This window comes from Motacilla alba, chromosome 1A (assembly GCF_015832195.1).
Source record: "Motacilla alba alba isolate MOTALB_02 chromosome 1A, Motacilla_alba_V1.0_pri, whole genome shotgun sequence".
NCBI lineage: Eukaryota > Metazoa > Chordata > Aves > Passeriformes > Motacillidae > Motacilla > Motacilla alba.
This window is the reverse complement of record NC_052031.1, coordinates 49752409-49773684: the sequence shown is the minus strand read 5'-3', so window position 1 is coordinate 49773684 and position 21276 is coordinate 49752409. Positions and strand designations below refer to the sequence as shown.

At 48.7% G+C, this 21276-nt stretch overlaps 3 protein-coding genes across 8 annotated transcripts; 2 read left to right on the top strand and 1 right to left on the bottom strand.

The window, feature by feature from the left end:
* Positions 1-4718: 4718 nt before the first annotated feature.
* On the top strand, positions 4719-7782 carry CBY1 (chibby family member 1, beta catenin antagonist). 2 transcript variants are annotated; one of them, XM_038155088.1, is made up of 5 exons: positions 4719-4910; positions 5501-5610; positions 6314-6419; positions 6503-6618; positions 7435-7782. In XM_038155088.1, the coding sequence occupies exons 2-5, from the start codon at positions 5533-5535 to the stop codon at positions 7513-7515; spliced, it is 381 nt and encodes a 126-aa protein (XP_038011016.1). In that variant the 5' UTR covers positions 4719-4910; positions 5501-5532; the 3' UTR covers positions 7516-7782. The 2 variants fall into 2 exon arrangements, with proteins under 2 accessions (XP_038011016.1, XP_038011017.1); XM_038155089.1 differs by lacking the exon at positions 4719-4910 and adding an exon at positions 4927-5179 and having other exon boundaries at positions 7435-7737.
* Positions 7783-8118: 336 nt separating this feature from the next.
* Positions 8119-10041, top strand: TOMM22 (translocase of outer mitochondrial membrane 22). Its single transcript, XM_038155087.1, has 4 exons — positions 8119-8279; positions 8380-8498; positions 8794-8911; positions 9321-10041. Exons 1-4 carry the CDS (start codon positions 8169-8171, stop codon positions 9393-9395), a joined length of 423 nt encoding a protein of 140 aa, XP_038011015.1. The 5' UTR covers positions 8119-8168; the 3' UTR covers positions 9396-10041.
* Positions 10042-10270: 229 nt separating this feature from the next.
* Positions 10271-21082, bottom strand: JOSD1 (Josephin domain containing 1). Of its 5 annotated transcripts, none has more exons than XM_038155085.1 (5): positions 20843-21082; positions 19326-20132; positions 14215-14343; positions 13910-14104; positions 10271-12696 (listed from the first exon to the last, which is right to left on the bottom strand). In XM_038155085.1, exons 2-5 carry the CDS (start codon positions 19508-19510, stop codon positions 12597-12599), a joined length of 609 nt encoding a protein of 202 aa, XP_038011013.1. In that variant the 5' UTR covers positions 19511-20132; positions 20843-21082; the 3' UTR covers positions 10271-12596. The 5 variants fall into 5 exon arrangements, with proteins under 5 accessions (XP_038011013.1, XP_038011012.1, XP_038011011.1 ...); XM_038155084.1 differs by lacking the exon at positions 20843-21082 and adding an exon at positions 20508-20560; XM_038155083.1 differs by lacking the exon at positions 20843-21082 and adding an exon at positions 20398-20534.
* Between the last annotated feature and the right edge of the window lie 194 nt (positions 21083-21276).

Below are 21276 nucleotides of genomic sequence, written 5' to 3'. Positions count from 1 at the left end.
CCCTGTTTGCTCTCCCTTATAAACAACACAGCAGCACAGTCCAAAGGCAAACGTCTTGTCTCCAGCAGCTGCCAGTGGTGAAGGGTCACAACAGCACCAAACACCAATCCACGCAGAGAGATGCTTGAGACCCTTTCCCTGGTATTCCCTTTTTCCTGAATCTGCTCATCAGGAACTGGAGCAGACTGGAGGCTGAAGTTTCATCATTTCCTGGAAAGGACATCTTAAGTGAGCCATGGAAACAGATGACTGTCAAAGTAAGAGACAAGGAGAAGAATGAAATACAGATGTGGAAGGAAGCAAAGAGTAGCCAGGTAATAGAAACAGAGTGAAATAAAGCTGAACACAAGCTTTCACTGCTGCGTGGGCTGCACATGCTCCCTGAACCTTTGGTCTCCCAGTCACCAAGGACAACCTCATGGCAAACTGTCAGGAAGCAATGGACTCTTTTCAGAGCATGTGAGTGGCTTAACTGCCTGTGTATTTGTGTAAACTCCTTCAAGTGAACAGCGTGGCCAGAATGGTGAGCAATGACTGGAAAACCTTCTCAGAAGCCTGGGAACTTTGCATATTTCATGCATGGCTTCATTTACCCTTTTTTTTAATTCTTAGAGCAGAGGATACATGTTTTCCACGTTAGTACATATTAGAGAGGCCAAAGTACACAAATGTAAACATGTTGTATGTATGTGTGAATTCAGGGAAGGAGGCCAGGAACTGAGTTTGAAAGACAAGGGGTTACTCTGTTAGCAACTGAGGGTAACTTACAGCTTGCAGGAGCTGCATTTCCTGACAGGAGCAAAACTGTTCTCACCTATCACCCATTCTGAAATTGCATTGCAAAGCTGTGTCTTGGACTCATCAGTACTGAAACATGACCATGGGAAACAAGCAAGACAAGACTTGACTCAGCAGTGGAGAGAAAAATAGATAGAGATTAAAGAAAAAAAAAAGACAACTCTACATGCTTTTTAGTCCAGAGATCATGTACACAGTGTTCTTTTGAATAACAAAGTCTACATTTCAGCCAAGGTAATGAAAAGCTTTGAAAAGCCAGTAGCGAAAAAGTATTGGTAAAAAAATAAGGATAAACCCATTTCTCCTTCCTCCTTTCTTTGAAGTTCTGGTTAGCAAAATAGAAAAATCAGAAAGAGTGTTAGTGCAGATATTTAGAACTTTTGGGACACTATAAAAGGCAGCTGTGAAAAGTGAAAGAGAATTAATAACCTGGGAATAAGTAAGTAGCTAAAAGAGAGAAGGCAGCGGCAAAGTAGCTGAAAGCATATTTGTTGGCTGATAGAGGGCACACATGAGGGATGAGAAATATAACCTGTGCTTTACTGCATTTTGTTATTTTTTTTTAGGTTACTAAGATCCATCCAGAAGACAGAGGCATGAACTGCCCTGGCTATCACTCAGCTATTCAGTAAAGGGTACCACCTGTGACAGACACTCCGTTATCTCCAAAAGTCACGGCATCCATGATAGTTGGATATTAGGATGATTGCAATAATTAATTAATAGATGCTTGCACGGTACTCTGAAAATCTCAATTCATAGGATGTGCATTAATTTCAGATTACTTTTGTGAGGATGGGTTTCTCCACTTCACTCTGCTCGTGTTTTCTTTGCCTAACTGTAAGCACTGGAATGAGGGCCTCCTGGTGGTGGAATCTGTGACAGTCAAGCGGGAGGAAAGCACATTTCTTAACATTTCTTTCTTTTATCTCATGGGTTAGCTACAATGCTATAAAGAAACAGAGAGAGAAAAAGAAGTGTCGGCTTTGACAAGAAAATACAGGTGAGGTATTTAATATCTAGGATTCTAAAAGAAGGGACATCTTAAACTGCACAGCACTTAGGCAACAAGAATTACCTCACTGCTGAAAAATTTAATTGGGCAGGGAATTATTCTTCAATATGCAAAAAAAGTTTTAGTTGTCAGGTTTTAAACACAGGATAGGTAAGGATTTATAAAGTCTTACCTATCCGTAACAACCAGGCAATGTAACAACTTTCAATACAATAACAAAATAAACACTCAGAGTAAGCCTAGATTAAGTCTACTGAGTTCACCAGTCAATGGGGTTTCCCTGTAATTATTGGTATAATACAGAACAATAATAATCCTGCAGCAGATATTAAAAAAAAAGCAAGAGACACACTATGGAGTTAAAAGCAGCTCTGAGAACATCTAAGTTATAGATTCTCTATCACTTTTGAGCCAAAAAGCTGAAGAAGACGCTCCAAATTAGGCTACCAAGAACAGCTTGGGTCTATTCCAAAATTTCCATACTGCCATGTGCTACAGCCTTATCTTCATCCTGTCAATCTCTCTGCCTTCCACTAGTGTTCTCAAAGATGTCCTCCTGGGAACATAGGCAGCTTCCTTACACAATGACTGTAACACAGGTTTTTCCCCATTTAATGGGCTTTTGCAGTTCCTCAGTGATCTCCCTTGTTATTGTCCTGGGAGAAAGTGTGTGTGCTAGGTGTTCTTTTCCCCACAGAGTGACAGGAACAGAAGGATGCACACTACTACACCATAATGCTCTTAACATAGCTGAAAATCGTATGTCAAACTATATATAAATATGTATATGTATGTATTTGCAATATACTGAGAGACAATGCTAGAAACAGCAGCAGCAGTCAGTTCTTGTCTCAGTATCTACCTGATGTAGGTGGAGAAACAATGATGAAAAGCTGCTGCCAAAACACCCTGGGAGGTTGGTGCAGTGAGGAAATTCCATAGCATTTTTCAAAGAAATTGAGTCTGGCAAGAAATGAAACCATGCAGAAGAAAGATTCCTGAAGCAAATCACAGCAGAAGTCAAGACACTGAACCTCCTTCTCTAAGTCTCCAGGGGAAGATTTCTGAACTCTTGTTGACAAGCCCTACCAACTATAAGACCATTCACACAGGTATTACTCACCATGGGCACAGCAACCAAGCACAGAAGGAAGCGTTCACCTCCCATGCCAAGGCAGTGGGGATGAGCTGCCCAGCTTTTTCCAAGTCTCTGCTCCACAGAAAGAGGCAGTAAGAGAATCACTCTGAGACCCCAGATGCATGAGACAGTTTAGTTTTACAATACTTACATTGTATTTCTACGACACTCACCCTGCTCAGGACAAGGAGGAATCAAGCAACAACTGTGCTGAAACATACAGGCTTCTTCTAGGAAGGTGAACATTATTGAAAAAACCACCCCAACCAAACTGAGCTCAGTCCCTCACTTTCCTGCATGGTCTTTGGCTCTTATAAGCACCCAGGTGAGCTGCCTTTATGTTCTCATTTCAAAATTGTAATTCTACATGCTCTCAGCTTTTCTTCCAAAGTTCCTGCCCTCATTTACCTGGACCTTCCTTTCATCTTTCTTACCCAATACATGCATACACATATGGGTATTAAATGGTGATAGAAGCCACAACTACTTCACAAAGGCCTTGCTCTGAACAGCAAGTTTTTATTCTACTTTTAAGGGTGTTGACTTCCCCCCACACCCCATTATAATCACTTCTCTTATTGCAAAAATCACTGCTTTCCAGTGCACAGACTCTGCTATACTGGGTCTGAAAGCAACTGTTTTTATAGCATGTGTCCTGCAAGAAACAGATATTGGTTAGCTGGACTACCAAAAGATACAGCAGCACCAGAAATTTTTCTTGTCTCAAGTCATTGGATTTAACTGTGCTATTTTTCCAATTCTCATTCCAAGTGAGCAATTTTCTGGTTCACTTAAGGCAGGGTGCCAATTAAGCACTCTGGGAATGAAAGTCTGTTAGATAATTTTTTTTTTTTCCTGGAGTACTAATACATGTACAAACCAAATCAAAATGTTGGTGATTATCTTCTTTTCTTCTTCTTTTATCTGCCTGTCCCCTGTTTTCTTTTTTTTTTTTCTCCTTGTCTTTATTGTTCCCTTCTAACTAAAGTTAGCATCTTAGTACCTCATTACTCCAAAATTTTTCAGGAAAGCCCCAAGAAGTCATCAACATAAGCTTTTTTAACAATGAAGCATGTAACTTCAAATTGCTATTCTAACATATTGGAGAATTATTTTATAGTTTAGAAGTGGCATTTTGCCTCTGTAACATAAAAAGTGCTGGTGATATGTGTCACATACCCATGCCATTCATTCAAAATATCCAAACCAACTGCCACTGCCACCTCCCATGGCTTACAAGCCAGCAAGTAACACAAGGAATCTAAATTTATTCCATCATGTGCTGAAAGAGAGGGCTTTCAATGTGCACAGAAAATCATGGCTGCTGGGACTGCTTCAAAGGAAGGTGTGTGAGGAGCTGCTGCTGTGGAGTCACTGTCCCGGGAGGTGTTTGAGAAAAGACTGGACGTGGCACTTAGTGTCACGGTCACGTTCACATGGTGGTGTTTGGCCAAAGACAGGACTTGATGATCTCAGAGATCTTTTCCAACCGAAGTGATTCTGTGATTCTGTACGATTCTGCTCTCTCCAGCTCCTCACCCATCATCCTCTGAACCCGTGCAGTCCAGGACGCCAGACCTCCTCCGCTTCTCCAACGTTCCCAGCCAAGGAAGGGTTCTCTGCCAAATGGCGTTTAGTTATTTATATGAAAAAATAAACAAACAATCCCCGCCAAAAACATTTTTAACAACTGTTCCAGGCGATTCGAGAATTTCAGGGAAGATGTTAAAGAAAGAGCGGTCAGCACGGCACCAGTTTGACGCAGCCCGTGAGCAGGGCCGACCCCCAAGCCCGCTGCCCGGCACTCCGCCCCCGTCTACCTCCACCGCGGGAGGCGGAGCGGAGCCGCGGATCCCATCGCCACGGCAACGCGGCGGCCGCAAACCGCTCCCGGGACACGCGGCGGATCCCACCGGCGGCGGACGCGAGCGCCGGGAGCGGGCGCGGCCCGACGGAGAGGTGCGGCCCCCCCCGGAATTAAGGCGAAGCTCGATGGAACAGCCCGGCCCAACCGCCCCCGCACCGCGGGGCTGACCCTACCACTGCGGCGCGGGGGGGATGGGGGCTGGGGGCTTTCTTCATCGGCTCCGCTCTTGCCGAGCCCGCCGCTTTCGCCAGTGAGATGCCGGGAGGGAAAACAGAACAAAGGAGCATCCCGGTGGTGGCCCGTGCGGGGAATAGCGCCCCGCGGGGCTCCCCTTCCAGCTCCTCGGCGTGCCCGTAGGGTGGTACGGCCCGTGCCCCCCCCGGGGTGCCGGGCCGCGCGGCGCTGGGGGAACCGGCCGGGGGCGGGCAGGGCGGGCCGGGGGGGGCGGGGTGACACCTCGCACCGTCGTCCTCCGGCCCCTGCCCGGCTCGGTCACGTGGCGGTGGAGGTGCGAGGGACGTGGCCGTGGAGGGCCGGTGCTGCCCGGTGGCAGTGGCGGGGTGGCGTCCTGGACCCCCCCGAATCGCTGTCTTGGCCTGAGAGCTGGGGGCTCTGCCTGGGGAGAACATCACTGCTCTTGGCCCACAGCCTCACACCCGTTGTGTCTCTCCTGCTCCTTCAGGAGCCCGCCACAGGCCTGGCCAGCAGCGTGCAATGCCTCTCTTTGGGAACTCCTTCAGCCCGAAGAAGACCCCCCCCAGGAAATGGGCCTCGCTGTCCAACCTGCACCTGGTGAGTCCCAGCACCTGCGGCTGCTGCAGGAGCGATGCCTCGGTGGCAGGGGTGGGTGGCTCCTGCTGTGAGTGCCATAAGCCTTACAAGGGCTCCCAGCTGCTTCTGGGGCAGGAAAAAGTTCTTCACCCAGAGGGTGATTGGGCTCTGGAACAGACTTCCCAGGGCAGTGGTCACAGCACCGAGCCTGACAGTTCAGGAAGTGTTCTAACAATACTCTCAGGCACACGGTGGAGCTCTTAGGGACAGTTCTGTGCAGGGCCAGGAGTTGGACTCAATGATCCCTGAGGGTTCTTTCCAACTCAGTGTATTCTTTTATTCCAACTGTGCTGCTTTCTTCCTGCAGTGCAGCACCATTCCTGATCACTGTGACTGTACATGAAGCTAGAAATGGAATAGCTCAGGGAAGAATCATCATCACCCCACCTGCAGTCCAGAACTGTGTCACTGAAAACTTCTCACCTGTGGTCTCCAAGTGCAGGGAGATGGGTGTGTAGGTGGGAGAAAGTGCAGGGATGGCACTGAGAGGAGCCAGTCCTCTACTGCAGCAGTACATGACCAAAGTAGTACATGCCCAAAGGTTCTGGGTTCCAGGGACATTTGGACCAGCATCTTCCACTGGAATGCCAGTCACTAAGAAATGGGAGAGCAGGGGGTGGCTCTGGAATTCTGTGAAACTCTGAGTGTGATCTTCTCCCTGCAGCTGGATAGATCCACCCGTGAGGTTGAGCTGGGCCTGGAATACGGTACCCCCACAATGAACCTTGCTGGCCAGAGCCTGAAGTTTGAAAATGGCCACTGGGTTTCAGGTAGAGTACAGCTCGGCTTGCTCTGGTCTGAAGTAGCCACGCTGGCTGACAATCTGTGTTTTGACCTCCTCCTTTCCTCCAAGAATCAGGAGGCTTCCTGGGAGATCGCAGGGAACTGCAGCGCTTGCGCAAACGAAACCAGCAGCTAGAGGAAGAAAACAACCTACTTCGGCTGAAAGTGGACATTCTGCTGGACATGGTGAGCCTTTGCCCAACTCCTGCCTGCCCATAGCAGCGGGGTTGCCGGGGCAAAGAGTGCTGGGTCCCCAGAGGAAGGCTGTTCTCAGTGCACCCTGTCGTGCAACATGGGTGTAATGGCAAAGTGACTGTGGGAGTAAAGCCTGATCCCCTCTGTGAAAAGAGGGAAATGTTCCCCCTACATCAGAGCTTGTGAACACTGTGACTGAGGAGACAGAAGCCCCTGCAAGTGCCATGTCTCCTGTTTCCCTTTCTACACAGAATATGACATTTTTCTTGCCACTCTGTCCTCTGCTCTAACTGTGAAACTGAGTTACAGCCACAGAAGGCTGGTCACAGAAGATTAAAGCTTCCAGCTGCTGTCATGAGGGGTGAGACATCTATCCAATGTGTAAAACTGGGGATAAAAGAATTTCCAGTAAATAAACCGAAATTCAACCTTACCCAGAGATCACAGCTTTCATGCTTAAAATCTGGAGAGACATTCAGTGAAATAGAACACACATCTATTTGCAGTTAATAAGTGATTTAGCCTTTATGTCACTCTAAACAAATATTTTATTTCCTTACTCTTCACGTGTTTTAAAACTGGAAAATGGCTTTTGTGGCTGGAACACTTAGCAGAAGCACTAGCTGCTCTCCAGGTTTTCCAGGTGATCTCAGTGAAACGTGACATGGCAGCTTCCCCCTTGCTCAACAGGAGCAAATTGCCTCCTGCAGGACCTGGCTTGTGGCTGTAAATCTCGGTTGTGCTGTGAAGTTGGAAAGCCTCACCAGCTTTTAACTCCCTCCTGCTGTTGTTTGCTGTGCATTCCAGCTCTCTGAGACCACTGCCGAGTCCCACCTCATGGAGAAGGAGCTGGAGGAGCTGAAACAGCACAACAGGAGGAAGAAGTGAACAAGAGATGGCCAAGCTGGTTCTGGATTTTGGCCCACGGGATGCTGGGGCTGGCTTGGGCCTCCCAACCATGTTGGTACTGTGTGGAGGTACTTTTGTTTCACGGGACCATGAGTGCCCAGATGCCTCCAGCGCTGTGTGGTGCCGTGGGTACTGCTAATGGCTGTTTTGGCACCACAGCACTGTTAATTAACATGATTTTCCTCAGAGCACTTTACCTTGCTACGTTTCCCCACCGCAGCCCAGCACAGGTACCCTCTTCTCTAAGGCAGCCGGACAGCAGGCGGTGGGGAAGATCCGTCTCCATGAGGGCTCCTCCTCGCCTTCTCTGCTTTCCGAAGCAGGGAGACCTCTGCCCCTCCCTGGCGGAGCCCGCGGGTGCTTGTCCAAGCCTCACCGTCTGCCTTGGGCGAGCAGGATGCTGGAGTTGCTCGTTCTCGAGAGTTTTGCGTATTTGATATAAAACCTTGCAATTCAAACCCGGTTCTGAGGGTGTTTCTGACGCGTCGCGCAGTGCTGCGGGGCCAGCGCGGGGGGCGGCCGGTGCTCCTCCGGGCCGCCAGGGGCCGCTGCGTGCCCGGGCTGGGTGTCGGGAGGGCGCCGCGCTTCCGGCGCCGCTCTGGCCGCCGCTCCTTCCGTCCTGTCTGGTGGCGATGGCGGCCGCGGCGTCCCTGTCCCCAGAGGAGCTGCTGCCCAAGGGCGGCGCGGGCAAGGCCGAGGACCTGGAGGACGAGCTCGACGAGGAGGAGGAGGACGACGAGGAGGTATCGGGGCAGGCGGCAGGGAAGGCCGGGCGGGCGCGGTGACCCCGCGGGGCGTGCAGGGCCGTGCGGCGGGGCCTGACCTGGTTGGTGCCGCCCGCAGCTGGACGAGACGCTGGCGGAGCGGCTGTGGGGACTCACGGAGATGTTCCCCGAGAGCGTCCGATCGGCGGCCGGGGCTACGTTCGACTTGTCGCTGACGGTAGCGCAGAAGATGTACAGGTGAGGGGGCGGCGGGCCGGGCCGGAGCCCCGCGGAGCGGGCCCGGCGGGCAGAGCGGGGGCGCGGGGCGGCTCCGCCGGCTTTCGCGGTGGCTTTAGCCGCTGGTAGCGCAGTGCGGGGCCTGCGGGGAGCGGCAGAATCAGGTTTTGTTTATGGGCGGCTTAGGAAGGGCGGGGATAAGGGGACACCCCGTAGCTCGGGGTTGAATTTGGAGGCAGGCTTATGGTTGAGGCACGGAAGGGAAACGCGGGATTGTGCCAATGAGCTGATTCCTAGGGTTCTTTATCCTTGATAGATTTTCTAGGGCCGCTCTGTGGATTGGGACCACCTCCTTCATGATTCTGGTTCTTCCTGTCGTCTTTGAAACCGAAAAACTGCAGATGGAGCAACAGCAGCAGCTGCAGCAGCGACAGGTGAGGCAGGAAGGCCCAGCCGTCTCTCGTGGCCCTGCAGAGTTGGCTGGGAGTGCCTGCACCTCGCGCCTGGAGCAGTGCTGGGGCAGCCGGGGCAGAAGGGTGCACTGTTGGACACTGTGGCCTCACTCATCCCGCCAGATTTTCTGGCTGGATGTTCTAATTGGACAATCCTGTCTATTCCCAGTGTCAGGCTGGTGGCAATACCTGGCAAGCACAACCTGGCTTTTACCAGCCAAAATAGGCTGTGAGGGGCTGAAATAGGAGCTGTGGTCGGGCACTGACCTTGGCTGGTGTGGCAGGCGCGAGACTGGTGCTGCAAAGTGCCTCCAGTACCTGTGGGAGGGGGGACAGCATGGCAAGACATCTTGTGTCCTTGAAACCCCTCAATGAATGGTTTTCTTTCCAGATCCTCCTTGGACCCAACACAGGGCTCTCAGGGGGAATGCCAGGGGCCCTGCCTCCGCTGTCTGGGAAAATCTAATTTGCAGAAGCTGAGTTGGATTCATATCAAGTGGGAAGACCTTGCGATTATGATATATTGAACTGTTGATTTGTTGGGCCAGGGCATTTTTTCTTTTTATTTTTGGTTGTCCTTTGGGACATTGAGCTGTTCATAACGAGGGAGGGAAGCCCCCCTATGGACCTGATGATGGCTCCTGTCTGCATCCCCCTCTCCTTTAGGAATCATGAGTATTTCCTTTTATTCAATCACTATGCCATAACCAGTTACAGACTTGGACCGGGGGAGCTCCTCTGCCAGCTTCTTGCCCCCACAAAACACCCTAGGGCCCAGGTCAGGCTTTGAAAAGCAGCAGGCAGACACAACAAATGCTTTCCTGCCTGATTTGGAGCTGAAGGACAGTGGTGGCAGAAGTGTGACTTTCCCAGCAGAGGAAGGAGGGGTGCCGGTGGCAGTCAATACCCCGTGGAAAATACTCTGGGAAGATGCATCTGCAGAAACACTTTCACTGCAGCTGTGTGTGTGTGAGAACCGAGGGAGCAGCAGGCCAGGTTTGAGACGATCACATCCACGCAGATTCTCTGCCTCATAAAGTAGAACAGACATCAGCTGCGTATTTTTTTGTATGGAATATTAAATAAATCCAACCTGAGCAGTGTGGTTTTAATAGATGTCCTTGAGGGAGGCTCAGTTCTTTCAGAGCTGCTGGGGGATTTCTGGGTAGGGATCTCTCCATTTCATGCACAGCCTGGCAGTGTGGAAGGGACCGACGTGGCCTTGTCACCTTCAGAGGGGTGGGGAAGCCATGTATGGCTTAAGGGAATTCTCCGGGAGGTGATCCTACCTCAGCGCCAATGGCCACCGTTCAAGGTTCTTAACGCACAGAAATGTGGTGGTTTTATAACCAAAGAAAAAAAATTTATTTATCCTTTACATACTTTGTTACAGAACAATTCAATTGAACATACAGAAGTGATAGGACATTTATATGGAAACTTTTTTTTCCATTTTTAATATTTGGTTAAACAAAATACATCTCTGTAAACAAACCCAAGACAAGGCTCTAACAAAACCAAACAAGCAAGAAAACAAAGAGGGGCTTCCCCGCTCCCGAGCAGTGGGACTGGACCAGCTCACCACACCCCAGGCACAGCAGCCTCACCTCCCACAGGGATGTGATCATACACTTTCCCTTTACCTGAGCAGCTGGATCACACTGTATCTCCCCTGGGAAAGCAGCTGACATACAAGGAGAGGAAAGCAGCCCCAAAGTATTTTAAAACATCTTTGCATATTGTGCACTGATCCATTGGCTTGCAGTTTCCATGCAAACAGGGTTTTTCTCCAAAGTGCAACTTCAATCAGCATAGAAAATGTTGCTGTTGAGATTTATATTTTCCCCTCTTGAAGAAATGGCTTCAAGTCAGGAGCAGAATGCCTGCAGGCTGAACATCCTGCCTGGAAAGTGTTTAAAAACTCTGCCAGCTGGTATTGGTCATTGGAATGTGTTACGAAATAGGACTTTTTAAAACGTAAGAGCCACTTGCCCTTGACTGTGGGAGGCTGTGCTCAAAGGACTGCAAAAGTGCTTGCCAGATGTCCGGGGTCAGCAAACACCACCGTCCTGTCGTCATGTGGCCTCTGTTCTCTGTCGAGATGGTGCCACTTTGGTGGTCTCTGAGATTTGAGCACCTGCTCATGCATTTGCAGAGCTCTGAAGAGAAAAATAACTGAGAAAAGGTCATTACAGTCCCTCCTTTCACCAGCTCAAACATCAGTAATGAGAGCTTCCTGCACGATGGAACAGGATCCTTCGAGCTCCATCAGGTCCCAGAGGTTGCTGTTCAACCAAAACACATAAAGATGGAAGTGAACAGCAGCTCAGCCAGGAAGTGCTAAACACAACAAAGTGAGTTCCAGATTCAGCATTTGCTCCTCCTGCCGTGGAAGGCATGGCTGAGCTACAGCCCTCCTGGGTGACTGGGAAACAGCCGGTGGAGATTCCTCTTAGTGTATCCGTGTCTAGTCTCTCTTCCCCATGGAAGGCAGAAAAAAGCAATTCACCCATTAATGGAATGTTGGCCAATGCTAAAGGAGAGATTGGTTCAACTACCAAGTCAGGGTGTCTCCAATGCCTGGAAGTTCTGGTGGACCGCCTGCAGCTCCCACACCAGCAGATGGTAGCAATAAAAGGGCAAAACTGACTGCTATAAAGGCTTCCCTCCTCAGCCCATTTTTATTTTATAACTTGACCTCTTTCATTTCACATTACATCTGTGACTGTGGGCTGGACTTCTGGAGAGAGGAAAATAAAAGGGAATTCATTTATTTGAAAACCTCTTCAGCTTTATTCCTCCCTCCAAGGAGCCCCTAAACTACTGGGTGACCATGCAGAAAACCAAAATAACTGTTTAAAAAATAGTAAAAAAAACCCCACCATAGCATGAAGAAACCCAAGCAGACTGTGGCCTCTCTCCAGTCCAGAAACTTGATACTCCTCAGTCATCCTGTGCTTGCTGTTTCCATGTCACCTTAGCCGGACACACACTGCCAACCAACCACTCACCACATACATAAATCCTTGGAGACCGTGGGGAAGAATCCTCTAGCTACCCAAAGAATTTCTTGGAAGATGACTCTGGTTTTATTATTGTTTCCTAATTCCTGGCACAAACCAGCCCTAAGAAGCAGAGGGTTGTGCTGAGCACCGTACCATTGCTAGTGTTTTGAGTGTCCTGAGAGACCCTTAGGAATTGCAAATGTCTTCACAACAACTTATTTTGGAGGGAGAGAACTGTAAAGAGGTGGCAGCGTGCTCAGTCCCTGCTCCTTCCTGACAAGCCCTGGAGGGAGCAGTGTCCCACCACACACGGCCTTGAACCACGTGGGGAAATGGAGGCCTGGGGTTTCCAGGCACTCTTTCTCCCCAGCCCAGTTTTTCAAGAGTGTGATGCCTTCCAGCTGGCCAAAGGGCACTGCAGCTCATCCACCTTGCAATTAAAGTGACTGGCTTCCAGTTTCCTCTGCTCTGCCCTCAGTTCTTCCCCAATCGCCACCCCCAGTGTCCTGCGCCATTGCCCTACTGCACCAAGGAAGGAAGAGAAGAGCCTAACAAAGGAAATTCCAGACGAAGAGAGTCGGGGCACCCATTATCCAGGTTTTAGGACATCAGGAGTTTGGTAAAGGGGAAGAACTGTAGTGGGAGGACAGAGTTGGCCCAGGTCACACGTCAGCTCTCCAGGTCTGATGTGCTTCCACCTCCTCTGGCACCACCAATAGGAGTTCACAGTTCTTTCCTCTCAGCTGGTGTTTCAAAAATTTCCTATCATAAAGAGAAATAGAAACAAGTGCTACTGAATGTAGAACTTTGTCATCTACAACAACAATTAAATATGATCTTAACCTCAGCAGAGATGAGTCTATATAGATGCCACTTTCTTACCTTCCAAGGTAAGAAAAACAGAATTAAAACCAAATTTAGTTTCTTCAAATCTCCAAGATCAAGAATCCCACCTTAACTTTAAATAATTCCAACAAACCTGGGAGGGGCAGAAATCTTTTTATTCTAAAAAAAGAACACCCCATCACACAGATGTCCTTAGCAGTAGCGTACCAGCTTGGTCATTTGACATGTTTTTTTAGCCCCTTTCTGCACATAAGCTTTTTCTAATACCAAATTTGGATTACTTCCAATAAATATGAAAAAGCAATCATTTTCTCCAATATATTTTGGTACAGATTTCCAAAACTCCCAGTAAAGAAAGCCCTAATTTATTGCTGAAGAACAATACACCTAGGATAAAATCCACCCGGACCTCTGCACAGTAGTTTCACAAGAGTTACTTTACCCCAGAAATTTACCAAAATTTCAGTGGCATGGCTGGCTCTGCAAACACTGCACATGTGCAATCCCTATCTCAGAACAAGTCTAGTCAAGGAAGCAAAGCTGCTAGTAGGATTTACAGCAGGATGGAATGGAAGCTAAACAGCAATCAAGAGCGGGTGAAACTTAACAAAGTATTTACAATGACTTTCTTGTGTTAGGATTGAAGAGGAAAGGGGAGCCAAGCCAGAAGGGCAGTGTATGCTTACATAGGAAAAGTGATTCCTCACAAACAGCTCTTACTGCTTTCAGGGATAAGGCTGCACTTTTGGTCTGGAAAGCCTTTTGTTGGAGACATACAGATTGTTACTAAAGAGGCAAAGAATGCTGATACTGTCATGTTCAAGGAGGGAGCAGGGCACAGCACATCGTGTTACAGGTGTCACCCACTAATACCAGAGATGGCCTCTACCTTTGCCACAAACAGAGCCAGACACGTAAGAGGCCAAGTCAAACTCTCCTGAGCTGATAGAGACACCACTGCCAAAAGCATTTCCCTAGCTTTCACAAATGGGGCACAAATCCAAGTGGAGGCAGAAGAATCTTATTACTCTCATATTTTTATAATTGAAGGTCAGCCATACATGTCTCAATCACCAATTGTTTAAGGACAGACTTCTTACCTCCAGGGACGGATTAGAGGAAATCCTACCTGAGCTCACTTTCACCTCCAATCCACTCAGGCACCTTGAGCTTGGAGTCGAGGTTGTAGTAGGTGCCTCCCACCTCCCGGACACAGATCCAGTGCTGTCGCTTGAGGGGGAGCTTCAAGGGGCCCCAGCAAAGGCTGGAGGGCAGATTCATGATGAAGCCCATCACGTTAGACAGGGCAATGGCATTAACATCCCTGAAAGAGTGCAGAACATCAACCAGATTATGTTCTGGTGCTTTCACTTCAATCTCTCTCTCATTTTTACAAAGATTAGCCACCTCCAGAATTACACAACTTCTCAGTACCTGCGCTTATCCCACCAAACCGCCTCGTAGCCTTTGGTCTGAAGTGCTGCCATAATCACGTTCACATCATAGTTCCCATTCCCCAGCATGCTCTTCTTGTGGGGGGTCACCATGGTGTTGGGAGACAGCCTGCAAACAGAAGAGGAGACAGCTCTAGCAGATGTTTGCTGAACCTGTATTCCACAACCTGCTGTGTCCATTTCCAGGGGCTTTGTGTTTAAACACAAGCTATTCCATCCCCCCTTATCCCTCATCAAATGGGCTGAGGGAACTAAATAATGCATTAAGAATAACTTTGATGTACAAAGCCTCCAAAAATCCTGCCTTTGATGCAAAAGAAATCACAAAGCTCTTTCTCCCTGATCCCTTGAACTGGTACTTCTGAAGGATGCTACAATTATGATTCTTCCTCAATTTACAGTTGGAGTAAATGCCAGTTTGCTATTTAGGACAGCGGCTATTACAATTTCAAGAGTCCAACAGTCAACACCAGTCTTGAAGACTAGATGAGAAAAAGAGGTATGGGAGGTTGGCCGCAGGAGAGGTTGTTCTTCTTCCTCCTCCACTGGTAAATGAAAGAAGTATTCAGACACAAAGCTGTGAAGATACTTGGGGTTGGGAGCTTTCCAAAGCTGTTGCAGTTGCTAGATGACAAAAAAATATCTGTTGCTGTAGGTAACTAAACAGATAACCCTGATGCAAACAAATCTCTTCAGCTTCAATCTCTAAGTTTACTTGGACATCACTTGCATTACTACAGTATCTAAAAATGCAGAACTACAGTCCATCACGTTCATACAATCGCAGAATATCCTGAGTTGGAAGGGATCCACATGGAGTCCACTCCTGGTCCCAGACAGGACAGCCCCAAGGACCACACCATGTGCTTGACAGCATTGTCCAAACTCCTCTTGAACTCTGTCAGGCTTGGTGCTGTGACCACTTCCCTGGGGAGCTTGTTCCAGTGCCCAACTACCCTCTGGGCGAAGAACCTTTTCCTAATATCCAAACTAAACCTCCTCTGACAGTACCTTATGCCATTCCTTCAGGTCCTCCAGGTTACTGGTCACCAGAGAGGAGAGATCAATGCCTGCCCCTGCACCTCCTCTTGTGAGGAAGCTGTGGGCTGCTATGAGGTTACATGCCAAAAATATATAACAGCCTTTGCACAAGTTCAGATCATGGATGTGAGACGCAACACGGAGATGTGAGGCAAAAAAGCTCATTAGCCACTTTTATGGTTTTATGTTTCCCCCCTCTGCCTAAGAAACTTTGTAAGGAGGGAAGACAACAGGATGTATTATTATGAAGATGACAGCAGGAAAAGCAAGCCCAGGGGAAACTGGGAGCAGAGAATAACAATGTCATGTAATGCCAATCCAAAGAAAGTCAAGCCTCAGATGAGTTCTGTTGTGATGAGTTGATCTTTCCATTGATAAGGACTCCATTAATTCTGCTAGTGCAAAGTTCAGATTTCATATCATCCAAACATCTGTATTTTACATGCCTCCTCCTCCTGTCAACTCCATCCCCAAAACTCCTAATGCTCCTGCATGTTTTTTGTTCAGCCTTTACCACACTGAAAATTCTGCAGGCATATTTCATCACTGGAAACCCCTCAGCCCTTCTGCATTGCTGCCCTTCTTACTCAACAAATTATATTTCTTTAAAAAGACGTCCATGCAGCAGTGGCGGAAGATGTGAAAAATTCTTTTTAACTTTAGCACAATAGTGCTGAAGTTTGATCCCCATATTTGTGATTAGTTCTGTACCATACTTGTACAAATGCCAGAGATGAATGTGGCTTTATGTTAACTCCTTACATCCGTGGCTAATAGTCTTGTATCAGCTGGCGCTTCCTTATTTACCTCTACAGCCACTGGGATATATTAGCAGATGTCTTAGTTTTGGAACAAAGATAGAGTGCCAGGGCAAAGAATGATAAGAGAAGTGCACCGTGACCTGAGAACATACTTGAGATAGTCTCAAGGCGAAAAGATTGATTAGAGGATCCAAAACCATACATGGAAAATTTGGGGAATGGGATGTCCCCAGATGACCACCAAAGACCCTCAAAAGACCTCTACCGATATCCAAAGTAAATCCATGGAAACAATTAACATATATGCACATATTCAGGAAATACAATGCACTTGTATTAGAAATGCAGTGACTATATACTGGTTTCATGCATATAACCCGGTCTGGTTGTGTGACTGCTGGGTGCAGCGATCCCCACGCACCCAGCACGCTACATAAAGTAATCTCAGCTCTCTCACTTAACCAGCTGTGGAGAGTTTATTTCCCAGTTTTCAGTGACACCCTGACAGCATAAGGCATTTAACAAGAAAGCTGTGGACTGAGTAGGGAGCTTCAGAGCAACCAAGGCAGGAGAGGCTACAGACAGGTAGCCTTTGTTTTCAGCTGTGAGTTTTTCTGCAGTGGAGCAGTCTGCAGCAGAACAGTCTGGGAAGTGTATTCGCTATAGAAGGGAGAGGAGTCCCCAATACCATGGTAAGAGGAAAAGCTGTTAATACCTACATGGGGGTGTATTTTACTAATCACAGAGATAGAACCTGCAGCTTGTCACAGCTCTTCCAGCATCTCCATAAAGCAAGATCACTTGGCTATGCCTAATTCCTCAAGATCATTGTTTCAACCTACCAACTCTCTCCGAAGCGTCAGCGAGCAAAGAAAACCTTACAATGCAGAGAGCCCATTGGGCTGCAGAAGCACCCTCTCATGGCACCATTTTCCAGACAAGTTTATTTAAGAGCTGAAAGAACACATTTATCTTTTCCTTCACATAACTTCCACAGCCCCACAAATGTGATGTGGTGACCAGCATGGGCAACAAAAAACTGGCATGTGTGAGCAAACTTGCCCCAAGAACCCCCTCAACGTCTTGACCCACACATACCTAAGCAGGGTCCACAATCATCAGCTAAAGGCTTCTGACTGGGCAAGGAATTGAATTGTTGTTTTGGTATTTTTTATCTAGCCACTGAGCTGAGGAAGACTGACAAAGCTGGACAGAAATCCAGGTAAATAATCCTCCTGATCTTTCTATCAGAAACTTTCATCAACATGTTGTCTTAACATAAGGGGCTCCAAGATTCCTGCATGCAGTTGTCTTTCCTAATCAGGTCCCAATATGCAGACTCCAGTGAAGCGAAGAGATTTTGTTTGTATCTCCATGCAACACTTGGAACATGCAATCATACTTCCTGCAACAAAAGCCAGAGGAACATCAAAACGTATTTCTTGTTTTAGAGGAAAGAAGAGGGAAAGACTACACAATCAGAGGGGTGTCCAGACCAAGTTTCAGCATATGCTTGAGATGATAATCATCACACTGCCATGGCCTTACACAACAGGATGCAGCAAAAGGGAAGCTAATGATTAAGCAATGTGGTTCAATCATTCTCCAAGGAATGTGGTAAAAGCTAGAGAGCTTAAGTTTATTTGTGATTTTGTTACCTTGTCAACACCAGGTTTAAAAATCAGCCCTCAACATTTTTGCAGGTTGTTAAAAATATTCATCCGCCCTTTATCAATAGGTAGAATGTGAGTAGACACAGGAAAAGACAAGTGACACAAAAAGGGCAACTAAATTCACACTTCTTAAAGGCAAGTCAAAGAGCTACACACAAGTAGTCATCTAACAAAACCAGAAAGGCAGTGGCAATTCTTTTGTATAACTTATAGCGCATCCATGTCCAAGAGGAACATCCATGTGTATTTCCATACTAGCATGGAGCTGAATCAATCTGTGTATCTTGATCTGAATATTAGGATGGAGCAACTCCAGGTTGGAATAAAAGACAAACTCTCCCTTCTAGGGAAAGAGGTCCAACAAGATTAATATCCAGTCTTTTCCTGAGAGGTTTCATGCTGCACACTAATTCTGCCTCACCAAACGCAATGAAAGCCAACTAATTAGATCATCACACTCCTTCTACCACATGAACTGCCTTTGTTTGCTTCAGGCCAAGAGCAATCCAGCTGTGATTAAGATTCTGACAACTGCTGCTCCGGAACAAAACCACAGTGTGTTTACGCTGGACAAAGAGTGCCTTGAGCCTGCCATGGACCAGCTCCACTCCAGCAGCAGGAGTTTTATCTGCAACGCTACAATAAACAGCATTTCAATCTGATACTTGTTATTGTCCTTCGCCACATTCTTTGCCAAAGACAGGCATGAGTTTGATGAGTCAAGCACCAGTTTCATAAATGTGGCAGTTTTCAGGAGAGCAGCAACAGGCCCACAGCTCCCTGCTCAACAGCACAGGGTTCCACGACAGCCTCGTCCCACAGCACGTGCTACTGTGATGTGGGAGCTCCTGCCTGTCACAAACACAAGATGCTGGCAACTGCTGGTAACAGGTATTCACCATAACTTTCACAATGTTTACAACACCTGCAGGTTGAGTGTCTCAGGAGAGCCCTTTCCATCATTTCCTTTATCATCACTTACATTCATCCGTGGTGGGTCACCACAACTCATAAAGGCTCACGCAGGAGAATCTCCATAAAGCATCAAAACACCATAAAATAAAAACTGAGCAAAATATGAGCGATTGCATAGGCCATGTTAATAATTTATATTCATCCCTGTAAAACTCAAACCTACTTTATTAATTATTGGAAGCTCCTGGGAAACATTTAGCAATGCCACAGGAAACAGGCATCCAGCTACTGAAATTAAATCTAGTTTGAGAGAGTACAGAGTCTTGCTGCATGGAAAAAAAGCCCATAATATTTGAAGAACTTCACTGAACCTCTTGAATAAGGAATCACTCATTTGACAAAAATCCTGCACTCCAACCACAACAGTATCTACAATAAAACCCTTGGACCCAAAGCTGGCAGCCAGAACAGGTTAAGAAACAAGTAAAATGAGAAAGAATTTCTGCATGGAGGGACAAAAAAAAAAAAAAAAAAAAAAAAAAAAAAGGCTGGGGTTAAAAAACCAAGATACATTCAGTTCAAAGCAGTGGCACGGTATGAATCCCTCCTTTTCTTTCTACTTCCCCCCAGATAACACCCAAAAATTCCTCCGATCAGCTGAGGACGAGGGGAAGCTAATGCCAGTACAGAGAGCATCCTACCTCTGGAAAATCTCCTGCAGGGTTTCCCTAGTGAAGGCGTTGCTGTCCTGGAAGACATTGTTGAGGGCATGGAGGGCACACAGCTCCCTACGTTGCTTCTCATGGTAAATGTGCTGTGGCGGTAGCTGGGATGGCTCCGGCAATTCCGATTTGGTCTTGTCACCTTTCCATGGCACACAACTCATTTTCTCGATGGGTGGATGGGGAGTAGGTGGTGAAAAATGGAGGAGGCTGAAGTTTCTGCCTCCACAGTCACAACAGCAGCCCACTGCCCCTTTCTTCTGTGGGCTAGAGCTGCTTCCGGCTTACAAATCCTCCTCTTGTGCTTCAGTTTACCCAGTAATTGCCTCTGACAGCTGGTTTTAAAAACCACATGAAGATCTGCAATCTCCCTCCTCCCATACCCCATAAAATGTAGTATTTCCCTCCCCTCCGAAGAAAAAAAAAATTAAAATGTCAAAATATATAATTCTACTAAGTGTCAAGGTACCAGCTGGAATTTATCACATCGCTCCTTTTCTTCCATCTCCTTTGGTCTACAGTGCCACTAAAAAAAGTACCCAGACCAGGTAACAAGGAGCGGCCCACCCCCAAAGTGCCAAAGGGAAGAAGATGAAGCCAGTGCCTGGTACTGCCTATAGGAGCACAGGGTGGTTAAGCACTTATCAGCTGCATTCCTCCATTCCTTCGGGAACGACTGAATCCCGGCAGGAAGATGCCAACAGCTCGGGAAAGGAAACCACTTCTTGCCAGGCCACGAGAAACCCAAGTCCAGGCTGCGGGGAAGGCGACTCCTCACAGGTCACCCTGCGCTCCGACAAAGGGAAGTCTCCGTTAGCAACCAGAGGCAGCCCAAAGCCCTTGGGAGCGAGGGTAGGGCAGGCGGGACCAGCCCCACGGCCTGCCTCGCACCTTTCCACCCCGCCCCTCCCCACCCTACGCCCTCACAGCCACCACCACCACCACCAAAACAACGACAACAGCAACAGCGACCCAGGCGGGAGCCGCTTCCCACGACCGAGGCCCAGCGAAGCCCGCAGCCCACCGCGCTGAGGAGAGGCCCCCGTCTAACCCCCACCCAGCCCTCCAGGGCTCGCCGCTGGGCCGAGGCGCCCGCCCTTCCCCTGGGGAGGGTTGGAGGGGCCGGGCCGGGCCGCTCGGGTCCCGCCGCCGCCTCCTCACCGCCCGCTCGGCCCCTGGGGCCGCCCCGCGCCGGCGCACGCGCACGCCGGGCCCCGCTCGCGCCACTCTCGCGCACGCACGCACACACGCGCGCGCCCCCCCCCCGCCCCCCGCACGCGCCGACGTCGGCCCCGCCCCCTCTGAGGTCAGCGGCAAAACGAGCCGGGACAGAAGCGAAAGCGGTCTCGCCGCCCGCTGAATAAACAAAAGTAAATCCTGCCCCGGCTTCGTTCTGCGCCACAGGTTAACGCCTGTGGCGGTTGTGCCACAAGCGTGCGTGGGGCTAGGCAGAGGAGCAGGACAGGCAGCTTTCCCCGCCGCTCTGTAGGGGTCACCTGCCCGTCCGCAGAGCCCCTCAGCCAGAGAGGTTTCCTCCTTGGCGCTGGCGTCTTGCCTAGAGGCCCGCGCCGGCAGTCTGAACACTAGGGGCTCGCATGGCAAGCAGGCGCAGGGGTTTTCTGTAGGGAGCCCTAGGCGGTACGGGTGGCAGGGTCCTTTGCGAACCCCGGGAGCTGGCGGCACGACGCGCTGAGACAGGAGGACCCGCGGACTGCAGGGACACCAGGCGCACTCCCGCCCTGTTCCATTGGCTGACACAGTTATCAGTAAAAACTCCTCTCTTTCTCATTGGCCAGTCCGAGAGAATCCCCTCCCATCAGGGCGGGTTCTATTGCAGCACTTAGTCCCACCCAGGGCTTTGGGGATCCCTTATTCGATTGGCTGCTGAGGTTGTTTGTCAGGAAGCCCGGCTTTCCTATTGGACAGCTGA

Excerpts from the sequence above, each read along its gene's own strand:
- TOMM22 (XM_038155087.1), top strand. The coding sequence starts at position 8,169 with ATGGCGGCCGCGGCGTCCCTGTCCCCAGAGGAGCTGCTGCCCAAGGGC. Across the intron at positions 8,280-8,379 it reads AGGAGGAGGACGACGAGGAG|CTGGACGAGACGCTGGCGGA; the intron begins GTATCGGGGCAG and ends TGCCGCCCGCAG. Across the intron at positions 8,912-9,320 it reads AGCAGCTGCAGCAGCGACAG|ATCCTCCTTGGACCCAACAC; the intron begins GTGAGGCAGGAA and ends TTTTCTTTCCAG.
- CBY1 (XM_038155088.1), top strand. The coding sequence starts at position 5,533 with ATGCCTCTCTTTGGGAACTCCTTCAGCCCGAAGAAGACCCCCCCCAGG. Across the intron at positions 5,611-6,313 it reads CGCTGTCCAACCTGCACCTG|CTGGATAGATCCACCCGTGA; the intron begins GTGAGTCCCAGC and ends TTCTCCCTGCAG. Across the intron at positions 6,420-6,502 it reads AAATGGCCACTGGGTTTCAG|AATCAGGAGGCTTCCTGGGA; the intron begins GTAGAGTACAGC and ends CTTTCCTCCAAG.
- JOSD1 (XM_038155085.1), bottom strand. The coding sequence starts at position 19,510 with ATGAGTTGTGTGCCATGGAAAGGTGACAAGACCAAATCGGAATTGCCG. Across the intron at positions 14,105-14,214 it reads GTTTGGTGGGATAAGCGCAG|GGATGTTAATGCCATTGCCC; the intron begins GTACTGAGAAGT and ends GCACTCTTTCAG. Across the intron at positions 12,697-13,909 it reads GGAGGTGAAAGTGAGCTCAG|GAAATTTTTGAAACACCAGC; the intron begins GTAGGATTTCCT and ends TCTTTATGATAG.